This window comes from Coffea arabica, chromosome 4e, assembly GCF_036785885.1.
Source record: "Coffea arabica cultivar ET-39 chromosome 4e, Coffea Arabica ET-39 HiFi, whole genome shotgun sequence".
Taxonomy (NCBI): domain Eukaryota; kingdom Viridiplantae; phylum Streptophyta; class Magnoliopsida; order Gentianales; family Rubiaceae; genus Coffea; species Coffea arabica.
Window position 1 is genome coordinate 15,315,183 of NC_092317.1, and position 22,931 is coordinate 15,338,113.

The 22,931-nt window shown below is 35.8% G+C and overlaps 1 protein-coding gene across 3 annotated transcripts; it reads right to left on the bottom strand.

The window, feature by feature from the left end:
• Positions 1-309: 309 nt before the first annotated feature.
• LOC113741986 (uncharacterized) lies at positions 310-9,378 on the bottom strand. 3 transcript variants are annotated; one of them, XM_027269662.2, is made up of 6 exons: positions 9,088-9,378; positions 8,473-8,968; positions 6,086-6,457; positions 4,869-5,862; positions 1,558-4,781; positions 310-947 (listed from the first exon to the last, which is right to left on the bottom strand). In XM_027269662.2, exons 2-5 carry the CDS (start codon positions 8,665-8,667, stop codon positions 1,597-1,599), a joined length of 4,746 nt encoding a protein of 1,581 aa, XP_027125463.2. In that variant the 5' UTR covers positions 8,668-8,968; positions 9,088-9,378; the 3' UTR covers positions 310-947; positions 1,558-1,596. The 3 variants fall into 3 exon arrangements, with proteins under 3 accessions (XP_027125463.2, XP_027125462.2, XP_027125464.2); XM_027269661.2 differs by having other exon boundaries at positions 569-947; positions 1,558-5,862; positions 9,088-9,369; XM_027269663.2 differs by having other exon boundaries at positions 569-947; positions 1,558-5,862; positions 8,462-8,968; positions 9,088-9,285.
• Between the last annotated feature and the right edge of the window lie 13,553 nt (positions 9,379-22,931).

Here is a 22,931-nt window from a genome sequence, read left to right on the forward strand (position 1 = left end):
ATGCAAAATGCCTAGTACCTCACAGACATATGACTACCAACCTTATCCTTGCTCCAAAAAACCTCACATAGAGAGAGAGAGAGAGAGAGAGAGAGCGAGGGGCCTCGGTGGGTGTTTTCGAGGGTTGCAAGAGAGTTAAGAGAAGCTCTGCTGATAACCATGAACAGAATCATAAGGTAAGTACCAGCTTGTAAGTATTTATTGCAGTCCAAAATGCAGCCACATTCCAATGAACAAAATTCCACTCGAGTCCCCTTTCAATTGTTCCTTTTAAGGAACTAAAACCTTCAATTATCACAACCAAGGGAATCCTAAACAATATTCACTTTGGACAACTTGTATAAATAAGAGGAACCTCTTTTGTTTGCATAGAATACAGCTCAAGGTACAATAAGACCGCCAGCTACAGTTAGAAATTTAAACAAATTTTAGGATACAAGAGCAGCCGAACCTACTAAATAAAGAAAAGCTTTAGTGCCAAAATTCGGTGTCAACCCTACTTATATATATGCAATAGGGACGAGAAAGGACTAAGAAGCAAAGCTGGACAATTTAACAACAAAGCACATACAAAAGCTTTCCTTAATTAGTTCAGAAATCCAACCATAATCCAACCTCCATACCCAGAATAGCTGGATTACCAGAATAGCTGGATTGAGAGACATTGAGACCTATATCATGTGTGATGCATCGTATCAATATCTGCTATCAGCGCATCACAGATTTCCGACAGTTAATATTACAGAGAAGAAAAAGATCTAAACCCACCCAGAAGAGTTTGCTGGGTTGAAGAGCTAGCAAAGCCCAATTGAGCACCTATTCGCCAAGCTTCTGAGCGGCTGAATAGGTCGAGGAAAATGTCCACTTACTAGCTGTCCTCCAGGAGAAGACCCATCCAATGATGATGAGACCATATACATGCAGGTCAGACAGTGTCCCTTTGAGAGCTGCAAACAGCATATAGCAACCAAAGAGTCACTGAAAAGAGCACAAAAAGGCCTGACTAAAGCCAATAGAACTTCACATCCAATTTCCCAAATCCACAAACTTCAATAAAATGCATGTGGCAAAAATGCAAGAAATAGTCACATCATCAGTCCAACAAAGTTACATGAAACCATTTCTTAGGTACAATAACTCCATCAATGAAATCCCCCAGGCTAATTTCATCTTTCTTTCTCCATGTACAGCAATGGTTTCAAATAAAAATTGGGCACAGTAAAAACAGTAGACTATTTACACAGTCAACATGCATGGAACTGCATTCCAAACAACAGTAAAATTCCATAATCTCTTCTTTTTCCTATTTCCTTTATTGGCTTTTCCTTGATTTGGCATTCCTTTCCTTTTTTTCTTTTTCCTTGTTTAAACTGAAGTCGAAGAAAGCAACCTTTACTGAGGACATAAAAACTCATTTGTCTCATTTAAACAGTTATTGTAATCATGCCATGATTTAAGGCGAAAAACAGCAAAGCAAGATGCAAAGCGGTCTTTGACCATTGCACTCACATATGTACTCAACTACATGCGTGATGTAAGATAAGAAAAGAAACTCACTGAGTAAGAAGATTCCTCATTCTGCAATACTTAACAACCTCACTGCCAGGAGGATTGCTTGTACCTGAAGCCTTCACCATCCCACCCTCCATCAGGCTCTTTCCTTTTCAGAACACCACCAGACAGTGGAAACATCCTCACTTGCTCCTCTGCTAGCGCCTGTGAACTGCCAACAGCAAGTTGTCTTTGTGCCAATGACTCCTCTCTGCCTTCAATATCTAACACACCAGGGCCTGCATTAAGGTCCAAACCCTGCCTACTCCACTTCCTATTACTCTCCATACCTCCACTATTGCTACCGTCAGAAACGCTTACCATGTAAGGCCTTGGAAATTGGGATGAAACTGCACCAACAGGTCCTAAAAACTGTGAATTTACAGGGGGAGTAAAAATTCTTCCACCAGATGAGGAGTCCATGAAAGAGTTTGACCCAACAGAAAAAGTAGCAGATGGCAAAGGTAAAGTAGTCCCAAAAGGGAACATTTGGTAAGGGAACGGGCTCGGTGCAAAGGGCACTGCTGGAGACGATGACAACACTGAACCACGGTAAACGTCAGGATTGAAAGGATTACCAGCAGGAGGACCCAATAGTCGTTGCGGTGCACCAGGTGGAATGATCGCAAAAGGCTGCTCCCCTCGATCAGATAAAGCTGAAGGTATAGTAATTGATGAATAAGAAGTCCCAGAAGGAAACCACGCTGAGAAGTTTCCTGTTTCAAGGTTATTTGAGCGGAGACCAGCAAGAGTCGGTAGCGAGTGCACAGACTGCGTGCTTCCCCGACTATGCTGGGTGAATGAAGACTGTTCAGCAACACCATCATCAATACCAGGTCCATTGTTTAAGTCAAAATCCCTTTTGACCTCATTATTCGAGCTGGACGATAATGACTTGAAAGGTACAACAGGAGCCTCTAATCTGCGTATGCTAGTTGTTGGATATTGTGTTATATCATTAGCATCATCAACTCTATTCAAATCGAGATCAAGTCCTCCAGACATGCGACCAGGTGCAGAACCTGTAAGTTCATTCCTCGACCTATCAAGATTAACTGAATGGTCTGGGTTTGAACCTATCTCAGCACTTGAATCTCTACAAGCCATATCCTCTAACAATCTTTCATCTGGCACATTAAGATCAATATCTAATGGAGGCCGACTGGTTTTGCCTGTAGAATCATCAGGAGGACAAACATTTGCAGAACCCAAAGCCAGCTGAAGAACCTTTCTCGGCTCAGCTGGTCTAAATGCACTGGTGGCAGCTGATCCCTTCCAGCCAAGTTCCCCTCTATTTCTCAGTAGATCAACTGGAGGAACAAAGGGACCTTTGAGAGCAGCAGCAACTGTAATGGAGGCAGGAATACTACTGGAAAGCATGGAAACAGTAGTAGTTAATGAGTTAACCACATTGACAGTTGACAAATTGGTAGGTTCCCCATATTTTCCATCATCACTAACTAAGCCTTCATTCAAATCGAAATTCATCTTTGAATCCATATCAGCTGCATGTACAGATGTTAAGGACGTAGCACCAACCACAGTGGATACCCGTTCCTCCAATTCAGCGACTTCAGCATCAGACTTCTTTGCTTCCTTAAAATCTACGTCTCCAACCACCTCTTTCGACCCAACTGTAGGTTCCTCTTTCAGGGCACATGTTCCAAATGCATGGGGTTCAGCGACTTCCATCTTTTCAGAATTGGCCTTTAAGCAATCAGTTTTTTGGTCAGTCGCATCTGAACTCAAACCATCTAAATTTTTATCTTCAGATGTTGAAATCATATTGGTTTTTGGATCCAATGTTGCCCCATCAGACTGATTAACACCACTATCACCAGGATCCTCATCAGCCTCTCTAACTTTGCAACTGTCAACATTTTCTGAAGCTAAATCCTTAATAGATCCAGTAGCTGGCAGCTCTTCGGACTGGGGCTTCTGCTCTGTGAGAACAACATTGTTTGACATTTCATTACTATCTTTCTTGCAATCAATCTCCATTGACGGATTGGATGGAACTTCAGCTTTAGGTTTTACATCTTCAGTGCTTGAAAGGACACTTAATTTAACCTCAACACCCTTTTCCTCAGAAGATTGTTTACCAGAATCCAAATCTCTGTCCTTAGCTACCTTCGTTGTGGGTGACAATGAACTGGAGACCAAAATATCATCATACTTTTCATTCATCTCAGAGTAGCGATCTGTGGTTGCTTGCAAAATCTCTTCAGATGATGCAGCAGCGGCTTTCCTATCTCCAGTGGAGTGGAGTGATGCTTGCTTGGAAAGACATATTCCATCTTTGGACCATGAACTAGCAGATTTACCCCGCTTAAGATCATCACCATCAACATCATTGGGCTCACATCGTTCTCGTACTAAGGTTTCTTGAGGTGATGATTTTGATTTGGCATCTTCACCATTAGAAATCTCCTCCACAGGAGGGCTGCATTCTTGTGGAGAATCAGCAGGTGTAAGCGAGTCAGACTTGTACATTTCTCCAGCAGCAACACTGGCAAGAAGATTCATTCCAACATCATCCCCGATTGACACGGGTGTGCTCGCCTCAGAATATTTTACACAGCTTTCGATCAATGCATTCATGGAACTGAAAGATGCATCATGCAGTTTTCCAGACTTCAAATCATTCCCAGATGATGATGAAGCAGCTTTGGGTACCTCAGGGACTTTTGTACCATCTTCAGGAGGTCTACTTCGGTCTTCCTCAGGAACAGCTGTAGGAGACCCATCACCTTCATCAGACCCAGTATGTAAATCTTTAAAATCATTACTCTGCCATGATTCTGCATTCACATCAGAAATAACATTAGCCCGACCTGCATCAGCCTTTTCTTTTGTACGTTCAGATGGTTCATGCTTATCCGAAACCACAGGAGAAGAAGCACGGCTGCTCATAATAGAGGGATCTTCAAAAGATCCTCCGCTAACACTTTGAGCAGGACTTCGTCCCCGGTTGGGTAGCTTAACTATCAACTTGGGAGTGGCCCCATCAACAACAGACGTCTCAAACACCTTTTCACCCATTGCTACAAACTTCTCTTGAGCAGTGGTTCGGTGGATTGAGGAATTTCTACTTGATCCTGTTTCTTTCTGGCTTCCAGACACCAATGTCCCAGGGAAGCCGTTCACCGACTTCCTGTGCCTTGAGCCACCACTTGAGATCTTATTGACACTCATTGACCCAGCAGTAGAAGTCCTAGCATCTTCCTTTCCTGAGAAAGATTGACTGTAATTGTGAGACTGACTAGAACTACTGCTCTTCTCTTCTCTAGTTGACAAGGGAATATCAGAAGTACTACCAGTGGTAATTCTCGGTTGACTATCCTTGCCTGATGCTGGCGACGAAGCCGATTTTATTGCACCTGGAGATGGGGATGCAGACTTCCCAGCAGTTTCCACTTGTGAAACCTTAATTGACATTGTTTTAGATGCTGAAAGCTGTGTCACCGAGCTCTTCAAGGCAACATCACCAGATCCACCACTACTTCTGCCTCCATGAGCCTCAGGAAGGCGTGATTTGGACGGCCACGAAGTGGCCTGAGTTGAACCAGTATTTGCATCAATCATATTCATTTCAGCCTCAACTCGTTTCTTCCAAGTGTCAACTAAACCCCTTGCTTTCTTTTGGATTTCCAAGTTTTTGTGTGACCGTAAATGATTAACGGATCTGCCAATGTTGCATGTTTGTAGGGCAAGAAGGTTCACAGGAAGCTTATCAAGAGCACGAAGTAGAACCAACAGAAAGTCCTCAGCAGATTTATCACTACTATCACCAATCTTCCCTTTATGGACATCCTGAAGCCATTCATCAAACACAGTCAAGCCCTTCAGCTGTACAAATCGGTTAAGACAGTCAAGCTTATCAGTGGCAGCTACAACACCTGCAAGCATTGAACGGCTAATTAAATCCAACTTCTTATCCACTTTATCTGGTTGCATAAGTAGGACAAGTTTCTCAACAGATTCTGAATCTACAACCCCTCCCTTCTCTGTCATCTTTGCAATCTCAGATTTCAAAAAGCTTTCAGATTTGTACAGGCCAGAATCACTATCATCTGGCTTCAGAGAACGTTCTCGCTTAACAGGGTCAGAGGCCTGGTCTCCACGCTCCCTTTTCTTTCCCTTAGTGGGAAGAGAAGTTGCACTACTCTGCACATTATCAGAACTTGGTTTAAATTGTGATGTAGACACTGAATTATTTGTTGGTTTTGGAGAACGGTTGCCGGACTGAAAGGACGCATCCATCTCTATTCTTGATTTTTGCAAGAGCTTATCTACTTCTTCTTGTCGCTCCTATAAAGAGTTTCAAAAGAAAATAAGCTCAAAGTAGCAAAGAATTCAGCATGAGATAATTGGACAAGGAAAAGCATTCAGCATTATCTTTCCAAGCCCACCCACTACCCATCTGCGAATGAAAGAAACGAAATCTGTCTGTTTAATTTTCCCAACATACAGAAAGGGAAGATCAGTCAATTAAAAAGAATATGAACCAAGACCAATAGCTAACAAAACTCACATTAATATAATCTTGATCGGTTAGCCACCATAAACACTTGCTATCAATGTCATAAACTCGCCGACAGACAAAGGAGGATATCCCTGAAGGAAGTTCAACACCTTTAGGAAGGAATGCAACTTTACACGGATGTAGTAACGATGCAGCTGGAGTCTCATCCTCATGAAAAGAATAAAAGATTTCGTTTGGCGCGGCGTCCGGGAGGATGCCTTTGCCAAGCTTCAACTCAGCCGGTCGATAGAGCCAATTAACACCTAGTTGCAAGTTATTCTCTTTACTAGGTCTCAAACAACGAATTATGCCGATGAACGGTGGAGAATCCTGAGGAGGCTTAAAAAGAGCACAGTCACCCACACTTATTCTGCGACCATCCTACAAAACAAGAAATCAGAATTGTTGTCAACAAATGACAAATAAAATGCCTCAGATAGACTAATAGCAGGCACACTTACAAAGTAACTGCTGGAAGAGAAATAATATGACTAAAAGGGGCAAGCTTATACTAATTGTCCTAATTAATGTCAGAAAATGGAAAAAAATTGGGCCAGCCAGAGTAGAAGTGTCTGATACATCTGCACATAATAAAAAAATAACTAGAACTTGTCCAGTTTATTGATTTGATGCATCCAGTGATCTACTCATGGTAAAGAAGAACACGAGCAGCAAATGCTGAAGATCTCAAAAACTTGTGCAGACCCACCAGATTGTGCACAACAAAATCCAATGCATCTATCTCTCTTGGTACATGTGGCAAATAGTAGCCAAAGAAGCCCAGGATAGATATCTCTCAAACACAAGTAGAATCTATTAAAAAAATATATTCCAGTAGAAATCTAGGGTATCAGCAACTAACCATGAATAACCAAAAAGCTAGGTCACTCAAACACCAGCCTATTTTCTTTTGGTACGTGGACCAGTTATTAAATAGTAATCTAACTTTAATCTTCCAAAAAAATTTGTTCATTCTTTCTTCAATAACAGCGCAGCGCCCACAATATCCTCAATAATTGAGGAGCCATTTAAGATTTCAACATTGAGATTGGACACACAAATGAAGCAAAAGCAAATTACAGACGCCACAAGGGTGCAAAAGTCCAGAATGCTGCAAATTAAGCTTCAGATGTTCCATAAGACTTTCCACCTTAAGAAAAGGTGATAAAAGGACTCTTTTACATATTGTTCATCACTGTGGCCGACACAAACATTCATAGTGAGATGCCTGTCCTAAAAACAAAACCCAATTTTATGCATGATCTGATAGTCATATTCAAGCAAACTTTTCTTTTTGTTCCTTCCCAAGAAACCCAATGTCATACCCAAAAAAAAAAGAAAAAAAAACCCAAAAAAAAACTGAAATTCAAGGCAAGTTCCTCCTGCAAAATTTTCTTCGATGTCCATACTCCCACCAAATAATTCTAGAATTTAGGTAGGGGAAAAAATGCCAACCAACAGTATCTTCCACTCAACAATCAGTTTATCATCACAAACCTTGTATGCAAAATCTTGAGTTTCAGTGTCACAAAATTTCAATACAGATGGAATGACATCATCCTCAACAAACTACAAGCTTCCGAAAGACATAATGACACAGGGAAAACCTGATCAGAGAAAACCATAATTGTTTGGCCTATAACAAATTCATTTTTCAAACACATTTACTCAGATTTTGAGTACATGTTTAACAGCCATTTCCTATTTCTAGAATTAGAAACGAGTATCACATACATTAAAGGTAACATAAGCACTAATCCAACTCAAACTACAGCAATCACAACATCAGAATATGGAGATTATAAGATAATAAACAGCACCTTTCAACCATCAGATACAAGATTAAACTTTCTGACAGCAATGCTTTACAATCCAAATTCATTCACGAAAAAAGAAACATTCTTCTCGGAGTCAAAAAGATACAGGACAAAGAACATAACAAATGAAAATCTGAATCACAAAATGCTAGCTCCTGACAACTGACCGTGCGGGATTAGAATATGCTCCTGATAGCCCAAAGATCAATTAAAGTGCCCCATGAACGTGTCACAACACCAATTGCCTAATATTTACACTCTCCCCTTCCCAAAGAGGGAAATCCATAACTTCTGCCGTAAGACTAAAACAAAATGGCTAAGATAATCAAACCTTGCTCGATCACATATTTTTCACAATCCAAAGAAGCAAAATCCATAACTTTTCCCCCAGGCACAGGAAAGAACATTTCCCTATATGTCTTAATAAGTGAAACCCAAAAAGGAAAAACAACAAATTACCAATAAATAAGTCGCCTTTTAGAATCAATCAAAACAACCCAAAGATGTAAAAATCAAAATTAGGCACTTCCACCCAAAAATAAAATAAAACTAAAATTGAAAAACCCACCAAGGTAGTACCTTGCAGAAGGAATCACTAGAAATTATGGTAATAACAGTAGAAATAAGACTCGAGTCACCGCCGCCGTCAGCTAAACTGTTTCTGGTCGTGCTCAAAGGGACAGACCGCATGTGCTGACCGCCGCAACCACTTTTCCGAACAACAACAATCCTCCGATGATGACTCTCACCTTCCCTCTGTTCCCTCCCATGCATAATAACATTCGACTCGCATTTTCCCCAATAATACCATTAATTCGTTCTCCTCCAGCCACCATCAAATCAACTTCTTCACATTAAGACCTTTCTTAATTCCCCCGAAATACACAAATACACCATCAAAACCAGTCCAATTCGCAAATTCCCCAAGACCCTAAGCAAACCCCCGATTCAAAAAAAAAAACCCTAGACTTTCTCACACACCCTTCAAAGCAACAAAACCCTAGATCGCTCCCAATTTCAATCAAACCCTAATTTCTTCAACCCAATTCCACTCCTGCACCTTCAATTCCCCGATCTGCACAAATCAAATTCCAAAATCCAATATCTCAGATCCAATTCATCCAATAACCACACAAACGCATATATCACGCAAATTATACAATAAAAAAGACATAGCAGAGAAAGAAAGCAGACCTGAGATACAAAATTTTGGATTTAGAGAGAGAAAGTAGTAAGATATAAATAGCGGAGGGCTAAATAAAAAACCGAAGACTTCTTCGCAATAAAAGACTGACGAGAAAAAGAGAGAGAGAAAAAAAATATATAGAATTGCGACAGAGAGAGAGAAAGAGAGAAAGATAGCGAGGATTGACAGACGGCAAAAGAGAAAGGAGTTGTACTTCGGGGTACCCCTCGTGGAGAAGAGGGGGGATTTGGGTACGGGTAGTTGGGGCAGGATTCGGGCAGGATTACGTTAACATCAAACCTTGTAATCTTCTTGTCTTGTTATACACTATATTGATTGTGTGTATGTGTGCGCGTGCGTGTGTTTTTTCTTTTTTATTTTTTTAAAGCTATAATTGTGTGTGTGCGTTTATGCGGCTGTTTTCGAGCTTTTGGGCGTTTTTGTAGGTGGGGAGGAGTTACAAAAATTTATGATGGAGGTTCATAAATTGTAGTACTTATTATAACTACTTGTAACTAGAATTTCTCGAGAATATGAATTGGTGTATGCGTGTTGGTTTGGGGAATATATAGTGGTGCTAAAAGTTGGACTTGCTTATATATGTTCTATTAGAAATTTGATATTGGATACGTTTTCTTTCATCTAATATCGAAGAATTTTTTATGGATCATGTACTTCTCGAGTTATTTCAGAGAGTATTTGAATGTGGACCGACTGTTTGATAAAAGGCAATTAGATTGTTAAACTATTATTATTTTGTTTGGCAATAAAGTAGAAATTTTGATAACATGATTGCTGAAAATCGGCCGGTATGATTTGTTTAACGAAGTCTGAGGAGGATTCCATAAAAATTCACATGAGGTGGCTAATTTGCATGGAAGCTCAAATTGTGTGTCAAGCTTGTTAGTCTACTAGGTTACTAGTCTTATCATTGCAAAGTTTGTGATCTCTAGTTAATTAAAGTTGAAGTCAGTGGTAATGGCGGTGTTAGTTGAGTTAATAAAAGGTGTTGACACTTCGACTCATGAACTTGCTACTTTCAAATCTGAGCTGAAGTTCCTTGATTGTAGAAATCTATAGAGGGATCGTACCTATTAAGTATGTCAACCACAAAAGCAATCACGATGCAGATGCTCCCAGTGAAACAGGTTGCTAATGAAGGGATTTCACAAATAGTTATTCAAAAAAAAAACAAACCAAAACTTGATTAAACCTTTTGAAATCGAGGTCATTGTTTTCTCCATGTGGCCTAACAAGGCCTGCGAGGACATGACCTTATCTTTTAGTTTTGAAACAAGATGTTTATAATCGTTACTTGTCCTTGATAGCTTTCACTCTGATTGTTTTGATCACATCAATTACTGAAATCTTGATAGCTCACATTCCCAAGTTAGACAATCGTAGTAAATTAGGTCAATTTAAACCCCTTAGCCGATGTGACATTCAATACAAGACCACTGCCAAACTCCTAGCCGATAGACTTAAACCTATTTCCACAAATTGTATTGGTAATAATGAATCTACTTTTTTCCGGGGGACAGATTTTTGACAATGTAGTTTTAACACACGAATTCAGGCAATTCCTAGATATTGATTAAGCATGCCCCTGGAAATTGATATGACTAAAGTCTAGAGAGACTTGGAGTAGCCTTTTTCGAAGGGTACGATGGAAAAATTCCGAATTTTGTCAAACATGGGTCAATTGGATTATGGCTTGCTTCTCCTCATTTTACTGCTCTTTGATCTAAATGGTAATAAAGTAGGAAAATGTAAACTATGTAAATTGGATGACTATAAAATTTAAAAAAAAAAAGTTATTATGAACCAGTTTAAAAATATGATTTTTACTAGTTTTGACTAATTCGATCAGACTTGAATGGTTAATTGATTTTCTAGATTGTCTAGTGAATCAGACCGATGTCATGACTGGTTCACGATTCAACTGGTTGAACTGCGGATCCAGTCCAATTTTCAAAACACTAACAAGGGGAACTCTCTCGCTTCAAAATGTATTTCCATAATTTGGCCAAAAGGACACTGTTTAGCTTGAAAGTTCTTGTACCCTTACAACTAAAATGCACACTAGACCCACTTTTTTAACTGTATCTAAAAATCCAAAGATAATAAATACAAAATACATATAAGACGCTAGAATTTGACAATGGATTTGTCAAAATCATGTTTCTGCCCAAATACCTCATATTTCTGCTTACATACCAAACAACTGAAGGAAAAATTTCCACTTTATTCTTTTCCTATCTCCTTTACAACAATTTCTTTATTTTTCCTTCTTGTGAAAGTTGAAACTCCTGTAGATTTGAAAACAAGTTATTGTTTTCTTTCCTCTCTATAAGGGTTTATATCGTTTTTAGAGGAAACTCTAACAAGCAAATAAAAATAATGAGGTTGATGGGCAAGTTTTTGGGTGCTGGATTATGCAATTCATAAGGTATTGATCATTTAAGTATGTTTTTGTTATTGTGAAATTATATACCAAATACTTTTCAATTTAATCCCTAAAGAACCCAAATTTTTGTGCATTACCTTTCGTCATCTTTTTTTATTTTGTGCTACTTTTCACCTAAAATTAGATGCATATAATTTTTCCCCTTTCTAAAGTTTATTTTGCCAACTTGACTATATTGGAATGCGAGCCAACAACTCCTTTAATGCAATATATAGGAGATTTGAGATGCATATTAAGTATTTGATTGAATGTTTGAAAGATGTGATTAGTAACTAGATTGATGAAAATGAGATTAGGCAAGTCGAGTTGTGCTCGATGGTGTAATATTTACGAAAGTTAATGTATTTCGTATAAGAAACGGTGTATTTCTCACTAAGGTAGTGCAAACAAATAAAACTAACATTTACTATCATCCACCATCTTAATAATAAAACGTGTGTAGAGGTTTGGTATTAATAAAAAAGTGTCATTATTTGTTATTCAAAAATATCCTTCCAACATTTACCATTATCCACCCTCATCTAATGTGCAAAATCTCCCACTTCTACATAACTATCACTCATCTTAACTAATCCATCAATGAACATTGCATTACCTTCCAAAAATCTCTCTAACTAATTTTTATTCTATATCTTTTTTATTATTTACATGTTTCTATATGCGTGCCCACACACTAGTATACATTAAAATTCTAAAAGTTTACACCAAATCTAATAAGAATTACATCAACTAAACAAAGTCCGACAAAACCCAACTAGACCCATCTCATCACGGTGGAGGTAAGGAATATGAAATTTTTCTTATTTATTGAGTTGCTCTATTATTATTTTGTCTTATCGTTAAATTGATAGAAATATGTTAACATGTTCCAAATATATATTTAATGCCTTGTTCATATTATTAATTTTTTAATCCAACTAATTCAATTATTCCCCTAAATATGGTTAAAATTTGTAATTCAATACTTTTTTATCTCTTTTATGAACCAATGCATAATGATTGATCATATTATTTATTTAAGTTTTTGATGATTATCTGTCAACATGTGTGTGTGTGTGTGTGTGAAAGAAAGAGAAAAAAAATGCAAAAAGCAGAATATTGTTGCAATAGAAAATGCTTTGCAAAAGAAAACAGAGAGAGAGAGAGAGAGAGAGAGAGAGAGAGAGAGAGAGAGAGAGAGAGAGAGAGAGAGATAAAGAAGGTTGTATTATATGTCATCATCCTGGCCATTTATAATATTGTAATGTTGGAGTTTGTATAACCTTCTTAGAACATTTGAAGTAGTGACAGGGTTTCCAGCTTTTTCATATAATATTAATATTGCCACGAAAATTGTCATTTATAGTGAAAGCATTAAAAGAGAACAAAAACTAGCGCGATGATTGTCATTGATGATTGTAAAATAGAAGAGTTCTCAATGGACTTTTTATTGCTAATTCTTTTTCAAATTGTAAGTAGAGAGCTCAACAATAAATTTTAAGGCAATATATTATGTAGTTAGTTCATTGTTTTGATATTATTTATAAGGGTTAAATGCAAACCCTCCCCCCTAACGAACTACATACCTAGTTACAATTTACCCCTTAAACTATAATAATAGGCATTTTGTTCCCTTAAATTATATGTTTGGACAACACTACCCTTATTATTTTAAATTTTTTTCTTTTTTCTCTATTCTTTTTTTTTTCAATTTTTCCCTTTTCTCCCATTTCTATTTCCTTTTATTTTCTTCTTTTTTCCCCTTCTCTCATGGAACTAGCCAATGTTTCCCTCCAATGTTAAAAGACCTATATCAAAATTTTTAATATTTTTTGAACTACTTTTTAAATTCATTTATTTGTTAAATTTATTCTTAATAATTCATCATAAACTCTTTGTTATTACAAAATATATGAAGCTTATATCGTAAAGTGTACTAATCCAGTAATTCAACAATTTAAGTACTTATAAACCAATTAGAATTTATAATTACTCAACTATTCATAACAAAAGTAACTTACTATATATCATGTAAGAAAGAAAAGTTAACAATTGTTAATTGAAGTGAAATAAAAAGATAAGAATAAACAACAATAGTAATTCATTTTTATTTGTTATTAATACTATTAATAATTGATTAATCAATACCTCGATTTTGTTCTTATATATTTGAATAATTCAATTTCTTAAATGATATTGACTTCAACATTTGGAAAAAAAAAGTCTTCTATACCATAGAATTCTTTTATAAAATGTTGACATGAGAAATTAAGAAATAAACAAAATTTGATTAATCTGGTATGTTAATTTAAACAATGCTTAAGAAAATAAAGAGGAAGAATCTAAAAAGAAAATGATAGGGAATAATGGAAAATAACAATACTTAAGATAAAAGGGGCAGATTTGTCCAACTATGTCATGAAAGGGGGCAAAGCACCTACAAAATAGTTTGGAGGGTAAATTGCAACAAGGTATGTAGTTCATGGGGGTTTTTTGCATTTAACCCATTTATAATTGGTGTGAAAACTAATAGAATGAAAAGTCTAAAGGCTGAATGCCAAATTTTATAATTTTAAAAATTCCTATTGACATCTTCTCTTCTCCTTCTCGTGATTGGCTTCTGTGACAGCCCCACCTCTTCTCAGAGCGAATCCTAAGGATTAGCGGACTGCCTACTCAACTCTCGCCGGGACTCAATCGACTAATGAACCAGAAATTTTAAAAAACTAACAAAATATCTTCAAAAACAAAGGGTACAACCCTTTATAGAAATATAAGTTATCACACCATTTCCCAAAACTTGGAATATAGAGTTAAGTATCAAACTTACAATTCCACACTTAATTTACATAACATACATCGAACTTACAATTCACGCTTACAAGAGTCAAAAGTAAGGTCTTCTAAACAAGAGTTTACAATCTAAAGTACAAGTTCAAAACAAAAGTTAAAGCTATGAAAGTTCTCGACCACAGTTCCATCCACGATCTGTTAAGGAAAACAAAAGGAGTGGGGTGAGTTAAAACTCAGTGAGGTTCCAAATAAATATGTAAGCACATAGCTAATTAAAGACATAATATAAACAATTAACCACCGTATTGTACTATAACTAGTAAATCACAGTTCAATTCAAGGATACGGGCGATTTCCAAAAGCCAAATCCACTTGAACTTGATCATAACAAGAATCCGTTGAATCTCCGTCAACGTTTGCGTTCAAAGAATATAATGTCCGTAGAACACCACTTACTCCAATTTTCGTCCACCAGTCAACCCCCTTACCGGGCCCGAACACCACAAACAGTAATTAGGTAATACTCGAGTATATCGGATCCAGATTCAGTAAACAGTTCTCAGGATTTATCGGCGTTCTCGACCAAGCCCTTGCTAGCTCGATACAACCGACTCACCTATGAGGTTGGTACCCAAACAGTTACAGTAGTTGATGGGATATCACCCAAACAACTCACATACAGTCAAATATAGAGAAATAATATCTTATGATAGCAGTACACAGAGCCTCAGTGAAATTAAAGGAGGTCGAGTGTGATAAAGTACACGCTCACCTTGAATTTGTCAAAACAATTGTTTAGCTCAACCAGTCACAGATCAAGTATTCAGATATTTCGCATAGACAGTTAACAGGCAATGGAACACTTACCTGTCAAGCAAATGCAGATTCAAACGTCAAATTCCTTGGTTACGTTCACCTCCGTTTCCCAATCCTAGGGTAACGAGTGAAATCGTTAACAATCGAAATTCATTTCCAATCCAAATGTAGATTCATTAGCTGACCAAGCGAGTGGTTAAATCGACTCAATTTACCATGCAAGTTAGGCCCAAAATGCAGTAAAAGGTCATAAGAAAACAAGTTTGATAAGTGCAAGAAAGTTAAGCAAAAGAAAAATCTCATTCAAGTTCAAAGTAGTCTTCGCGGGTAAAACAGTTGCGCCCGCGCAGTTTCGGGAAAACGGTCATATCTCACTGTAGGAAAGTCAAAATCATGTGCCGTTAGTGGCATTGGAAACTAGACTCAAAGGGATTTCTAATGGTATCAAACACAGACTCTAGTTCCTCTCCTATCAATACCAGTGATCCGGGGAAGTTGGCTGATTTTTCAGTTCTGATCAATTTAGAACCCTAACAAAGTCACTCTATTTCTTCTTGCCAATTTCACTTGTTTTGACTCAAATTCACCCAATTAACCTCCTAGAGTCCATATACAGGGGATCATGTTACCTAGTACCATTGGAGCTCAAAATGCAATACACATAATGATCAAGTGAACCAAAACAGTCTAGCCAACAAAAAGAACCAAAACAGTCCACTATTTGCCCAAAAACAACCACTTTACTTGTTTCATTTCCATCTCCACTCACACATAAACTTAACTAATGTTTAGCCAAATTCCTTAGGCTTAATTAAGGTGCAAATGAACCACACAATCAAGGAGAAACCTCCCCTCCAAAATCGGTCAGCCAAGAGAAAGCAAAACAGCCCACTAGTTCACTTGCATCACCAACTTTCATCCTTTCATTATGGTTAACTTAAATATCATACCAAGTGTTATCCTTAACTCAAAAAGGGTCCAAAACATGTTAATACATCAAGTAAACCATAAACAAAGCTTAAACAATTAATCAAACACATGGCATGCTAACCAACCATCCCTACTACCACTTGTTTAGTTCAAGAAATTTAACCACAAGTATCATCCATACAACTAGTTTGCCATCAAAACTTTAAATATTTGATATAACACCATAAAACCAAGAGTTAAGGATCATATACCTCTCTTATATGAAGCGTGAATCACCAAAAGCAAAGCTCCAAGCTTAAAACACACAGTAGGGTTGAAGGTAGTTCACTCACTAACTCAAGTTCTTTCACTTTTGATTTTTGCTCAAGGATCAAACTAGGGTTTAAAAGCAAGAAGATGGAGTTTTCTCTCCTTCTCTTGGAAGCTAAGAGGTTCGGCCAAGCTAGGGAAATAATGGAGCCAAGAATGGTTTAAATTTCCTCTAATTCCTTTGGTCAAAAAGGTTGCATAGCTAGGGTTTTGCCACTTGTCTCAATCTTGGCCATTCTCTCTCTAATCTTTGTCAAATCATGTTTCTATCCTCCAAATATTTCCAATATCTTACAAACACCCCTAAACTATCACATAAAGTTCCAACCACAATAAAAAGGATATTTGGTCATAGAGTATGTGGTGAAATAAAATAATATCAAGTCAAGAAAAATGTTTTAATTCAAGTAAAAGGTAATGAAATACAATGCAAGGGAAATGTTATAATGTATGTAGAATGCAATACAAGGACATGTTATAAGTGATTTAATCTTAGGACAAGGTAAGTAGTTTAGGAGAATTTGTACTTTAAAGTGAGGGTTCTCACAGCTTCCATGACAGCATTTCTCGTTCTTTTTGGGGTGGCTTCCATGGGGCTAATTACACTCACATATAAGTTCCACATACCATACATGCTAAGTTTTCAAACCACAATCAATAACACACAAAAAATGAAATATCAACTCATTTTTTGGTGATTTCCCTTTCTGATAGTCCTATCCATGCTTGCAGATGACTAAATTTCTAGTGTCTTTCTTTTAGTGACGTTTATGGTGGTTGTGCATTGTTTCGTACAATCATACATCCACATAAAATAGGGAAGACATCGAGGAGTAAAAAAGAATGGATTTGAAATGCCATTTAATTTGGGTAGATTTCAATTTATTAGTTTAATTCTACAAGCCATTCAATGAATTGGTAAATGTTTTCTAAATCAGCTAAACATGTAGAGGATTTGAAATCCAAATTCTTTAAAACTTCTCAATACAAACACTACCCTAGAATATTGTTCTATAAAAGTTTAAAATGACTTTAAATTCATTTGAACGAAACCATATTTTTTTATAGTAGTATTAATCAAAGGTGAAAATCTAATCAATAAAAATAAAATAGTTTTAAGTTTATAAAAGAGAACACATTAGTTAATAGTTAAAATTGAAAGAATAATTGAATGACGATTATATTTCAAAATGAAAATTCATTAAATAACATTGTCTCATTTGTTAACAAACATACATGCAGTATAGTCTCTGTTCCAACTCTATGAATATGTACATGTAGGGGTGTGTATCGAATTCAAAATCAGTAATTTGGTATTTTTGCTCTGGACAAATCCTACCTAGTTTGCTTTCAATTTCATTTTCTTCAAATTTAAATTCGATTCAAATTGAATTCGGAATTTAGTAACCAACCAATTTCACCAAAAAAGAAAAAGAACAAGCCAACATTCATTCAATTGAATCAATCCAAATTTCAAAACTTGAGAAGAATTGGTTTCTATATTTTTAAAATGTGAGATGAGTACCTGGTTAACATTTGAGCACAAATAAAAGCCAACAAATTATTTTTGAAATTTAGAACTTTCAAACAGTAAATTTAAAATGCAAACAATTTGGCTTCACAATGGACACAAATGAATTTGCAATTCATCAGCCAATATTCAACAATACATCTATTGATGGCTAAAGGGTGATGTCAAAAAGACAATAAGTCGTTTAGGACTAGAATGTCAGTCTGGAGACTCACTTGTGGTCCTATGGTTGTGGATGGTAGCACGTTTGGCAAGAAAGGGAGAATGGAGCCTAAAAGATCACAAAATCAGTTAGTAAATCAGTAATCAACTTTTTACACACCCCTATGCATATATATGCATTTGAAGTAATGAGTATAGGATTCATTTAATAAAACTAGGGTCACTGGGTAACAAGTTTGATAAAAAATAAGGCAAAAAAATCTAATAGGAGAAAACACTAATTTAATACTGTTGTCCTATATAGAGAGAAGATAATAACACTATAGAACAACAAATTTTGTCAAATTTTTTAGAACAACTAAATCTAGATTACCCAAGATTTGTACAAATCTAGGATGAAGAGCTATTTTTTTTTTTTAAAGAATAGGTTGAAAAAATCCATGAAAACCAGATATTTTGATCATATCTTAGTAGAAATCAGACAAATTGACCATGTATTGTAAAGAAAAATTCTATTTCTTGATTTTCATTGCAAGTTGCATTGGTACATGAGAACAAATAAAACAAATTGAGATTGCTAGTGAAATGTGAAGAAAAAAAATCTTATGAAATAAACCTCAAGTTGAAAAACCAAAATTCAAGAGCAAAAAACATTGTAGATTAGTGAGAGGGTAGCATTCAATGTTCAACCTATAAATTTTATCACAAATTTATCCCATATGTAAGAAATTTGAAAGTGTTCACCCATGGAGCTGTGATATTATAGTTGTTATTATTTCAAATGTGATCCAAAACCTAAAATCCAAGGAGAGGATCAAAATTTGGGTTAACTTTTCCCAAAGAGATAAAAACATCTATAAGGGATCTTATAGTTTTGTCAATTTACCATAACTATCTATTAAAATATTAAATAGGAGGGCTATCCATGTGCGCTTCATCTAGAGTATCTATTAATATTACTTGATGTATAGAGTCAAGCAATATTTTAACCAGTATTCATGCTCATATGTTTCTAGTTAAAATCTATAGCTTTAATTATATCTTTCAAATACTAAATATCTAATTATTTTTAAAAAATAAAATGTGTCAAATAGAGTAAATGAAACATTATATTAGCTTTACAATAATAGTAAATTTTCTCTTAATTGGAGATATCTTTGAAGAATTAAAATTCATTTAGAAATATTTTCTCAATATAATAGTACTTTTTGTAATAAATGGGAAATAAAAAAACTAGTTAAAAATTTGTTCGCCATCAGGTTAGTCTCTTTAGCCAAATAATGCATGGATCTCAATGAGGTCTGAATGTCTAAAATTTATTTTCAATCAAATTTCAAAAGCAAATTTGTAAAGTTTGTTAAAAAAGCACATGGCAAGTAACTTATAGAAAAGTACAAAATATTTTTCTAGAAATTGGTGCATTTGATTGTCAAAAACATATGTTAGAGAAAATGAGAACAATTAAAGTAATTAAATAGATAATTGATAAGTAAAAGATATCATTGACATATTTTCCTCTTATATATGAATTACTTCTTTGTTTATATATTTTTCTCTACTTATCATTAAAGAGCTTATCTTATTACCCAATTGCCATACAAAAGTTAGAAGAAAACTTAAACCTTTATCAAAACCTTCTTAACAAAAAAGAAAAACCTTACCCTATAAATCCAGAAAGCCATTACCTCTCCCAGAAAACCGAAATCCAACTCCTGTCCAATACTCATTAACTTTACCAGTAATTATTTGTTGCAAAATTTTCGCTATCTTCTAAAGTGAGATGTTCATCCCACTATCCCTTGAGCTATCTTGTGAATCTTGTTATGAGAACATGAGCTGCAAGTTGGTCGGTGCATCCATGATTTGTATAATATGTCGTTGCTACTATTGTCATTTGTTGGAGGATTGTGATTATGTTATACTCAGAAACTCGATCTATACTCCATTTATAGATTTTGTTTGCATTGTAGGTGTCTTGAAGGATTTTGATTTTTCTTCTATAAGGGCATCAGGGTAGGTTGCCTTAGAGTAATAGAATTTTTGAAAAATTTTCCAATTTGGAGTTGGGTTATAGGATGGTCTGGGTATGTTGAGTTTAGCTATTTGGTTAGAAAATGAGGCTAAGAATTCTGGAGTAGATTCATTTAAAACACAAGCTATTTGTTTAAGAGGTTGGTTAGCTAATGCAGGAGATTCTGGTGATGGTTCTTCCATAATACACGTCAATTGTTTAACTAACAGAAGATTGATTGATATAGAGGATTCTAGTTTAGGGTTTTCTAAAGTACATGCTGACTGTTTGATAAGTTGGTTAACAAAGATCAAATCTCATTCTACTATATTTTGTTTGTTTATAGGAGTAACAAAGGATTGTTCAATCTTGGCTATTCTCCTTTCAAGTCCACTCCTAAGATTGTTTTGGAGCTATTTGTGGAATTTATTTGATATTTCATAAGGTCTGAATAAAGGATTAGAAGAAGAAATAGTTGTGGACGAAGAGGTTTTCGATTTTATAAGAAGGCATTCTCTTAGTTTGTAGGTATTTGTTGGTATAGTGATTTTTAAGAATGGCAACGGGGCGGGTTTTGCGCGGGGGATCCCTCCCCCATCCCCCTCTCCCTCGGCCTGGTTGCCAGAAAACTTTCCCGCCCCCTCTCCATCCCCAGTCTCCGTTCCTCCCATCCCCCGCTTTGCCCCACCCCACTTCCCCCACGGGTGCTCGCAGGTGCTAATTTGAATTTTTTAGAAACCTTTATTCAATAGATCAAATCCAAATTTAAAGAATAAAATAAAATACTGAACTAAAAAAAGTGAAACAAAAAAAGTATTGAAATAAAACATTAAAAAAATTAAGAAACTCAATTGAATTGTATAGATAACATCTAGAAATAATCATAGAACACGTAACACGCTTGTGCAAAATATTAATTAGGAATTTGGATAAAAATGAGATAAAAGTTATGTTTAGTTGTAAAATATTCTAAATTTGTCATTATTAGATTACATAATATATTACATTTATTTATATTAATAAATTGAAGCAGGGAACGGCCCCTGTCCCTGCCCCATTTAAAATGGAGGGAGAAAAATTACCCCCGCCCCGCCCCATTATTCCCCCTGCAGGTACCCGCCCTCGTTGCCATCCCTAGTTATTTTGTTCATAGAGTCCCTGTATATCTTTTGCATCTACAGGATCTCTTTCTTGATTTTGTTCCTAAACCAATTGTCCAGAATTTCCCGCAAGAAATTCCTCGTCCAAATCAAACTAATCATCCATGATAATTATATCCTTTAAACAGAAACCCTCTTTGATATTGGAACTAACCGTAGTTGCATCCAAAAAAGACTTATTCCCATCAAATTCTTTGAACAAACTAAGGATGGACTCCAAAATGCAAATAACTCAAAATTAGACATCCATTTCAAACTTTCAAACGTGATAATCCAATTTTCAGCAGTTTCAATCAAAGAAACCTTCATGTTAGCTAAAGACATTTTACAATATCATTCTAAGAACATCCTTCATTTTGTCTCTTGGTTCTTATTTAGTTACTCATAAAGGAATTGTTCCGGAAAATCTTGGCCCAGAAACCCTTCTTTCTTTCTCCAAAAAACTAAAATAAATTTAGACCTTCAAAAATATGAGCCTCAAACAAATACTTAATCTAATCAGAAAAGTTTCTTGTTTTCTCTTCATTTTTACAGGAAAATGTCAATAGGAGAAAGCTTAGCATCCAAGTCTATTCCAGGAAATGAAAGTCTTACAAAAAGAATTAGTAATTATCCAGTAAGACTTTCAGACGATGCGATTTTGCATCTTGTAATCGACCACTATTTGTATCAACAAGAATACAAGGAAGACAGAATCAAAAATTATGTGTTGTATTTTACAATTCTGAGATTGGTGATCGAATCCCTTTATATCAGGGGTGACAATCGGATCGGGTCACAAGTTGGTAGGTCGGGTTGAGACTCAGGTATTGTAGCCAACATGTCAACTCAAACCCGATCCAGAAATTTAAATGCGTCAACTTTCTTGACCCAAACACGATTCATTAATTCCGTAGGTTACCTGAACCCGACCTAAATAACCCGTTTACTTAACTTTCTTTTTATTTTTTTAACCTTCTCACTTTGGTAGTATGGTGATTTATTTTATAATGGAGTTTTCATAAGAATATAGAAAATTACAACCCAATCTTGTAGTAATTTTTTGGTTTTTCTTTTTGTACAAAAAAAAATAAATTATGAACAAAAACAAAACTACGACACTTTCACTATTAAAATACCTTATTTTCGCATAAAATTCATGATTCCGTTCTCATAATACTAATTTATAACCTTAGTTAGTTTTCTTTTTATTTATTTTATACCTCTAATTCATTAATTAAATTATAAAATTACATATTAAATGGGATAGATGTGTTACGCGGGTCAACCTATGTTGACCTGAGTTTGACTTGTTTGCTTAGCAGATCATTCGGGTCTAACCTAAATTTGATTCGAACCCATGAAGAGTAAACCCATACCTGTTAATTTCATGTTATGTTCGAGTCGTATTTTTCAATCGTATGGAGATTTGCCACCCTTACTTCAGATCTTATACATAAACACAATCTGTATGAGACCAGCAAACTACACAGTTCTAAGCCTGAAGGATCAGGCAGTTGATCCAAGAAGAAAGTAAAGAAAGTAAAGAATAAGAATATATAGGCAGCTTAACATACCATTCGCAAGATAATATATGCTTAACTGAAATTAATTGAAGAAATTTAGAGGCTTACAAGGTTGAGGAAAGCTTAATCTTCACTTGATCAAAGCTTGTTCATAAATTATAGCCTAAACTAGTCTATATTCTAGAGAGA

What these genes read in the sequence shown, in the direction of transcription:
- LOC113741986 (XM_027269661.2), bottom strand. Translation starts at nt 8,667, where the DNA reads ATGCATGGGAGGGAACAGAGGGAAGGTGAGAGTCATCATCGGAGGATT. An exon ending in CTAGTGATTCCTTCTGCAAG is followed by an intron (nt 6,458 to 8,472) that starts GTACTACCTTGG and finishes CTTGTTTTGTAG; the next exon opens with GATGGTCGCAGAATAAGTGT. An exon ending in CCGATCAAGATTATATTAAT is followed by an intron (nt 5,863 to 6,085) that starts GTGAGTTTTGTT and finishes AACTCTTTATAG; the next exon opens with GAGCGACAAGAAGAAGTAGA.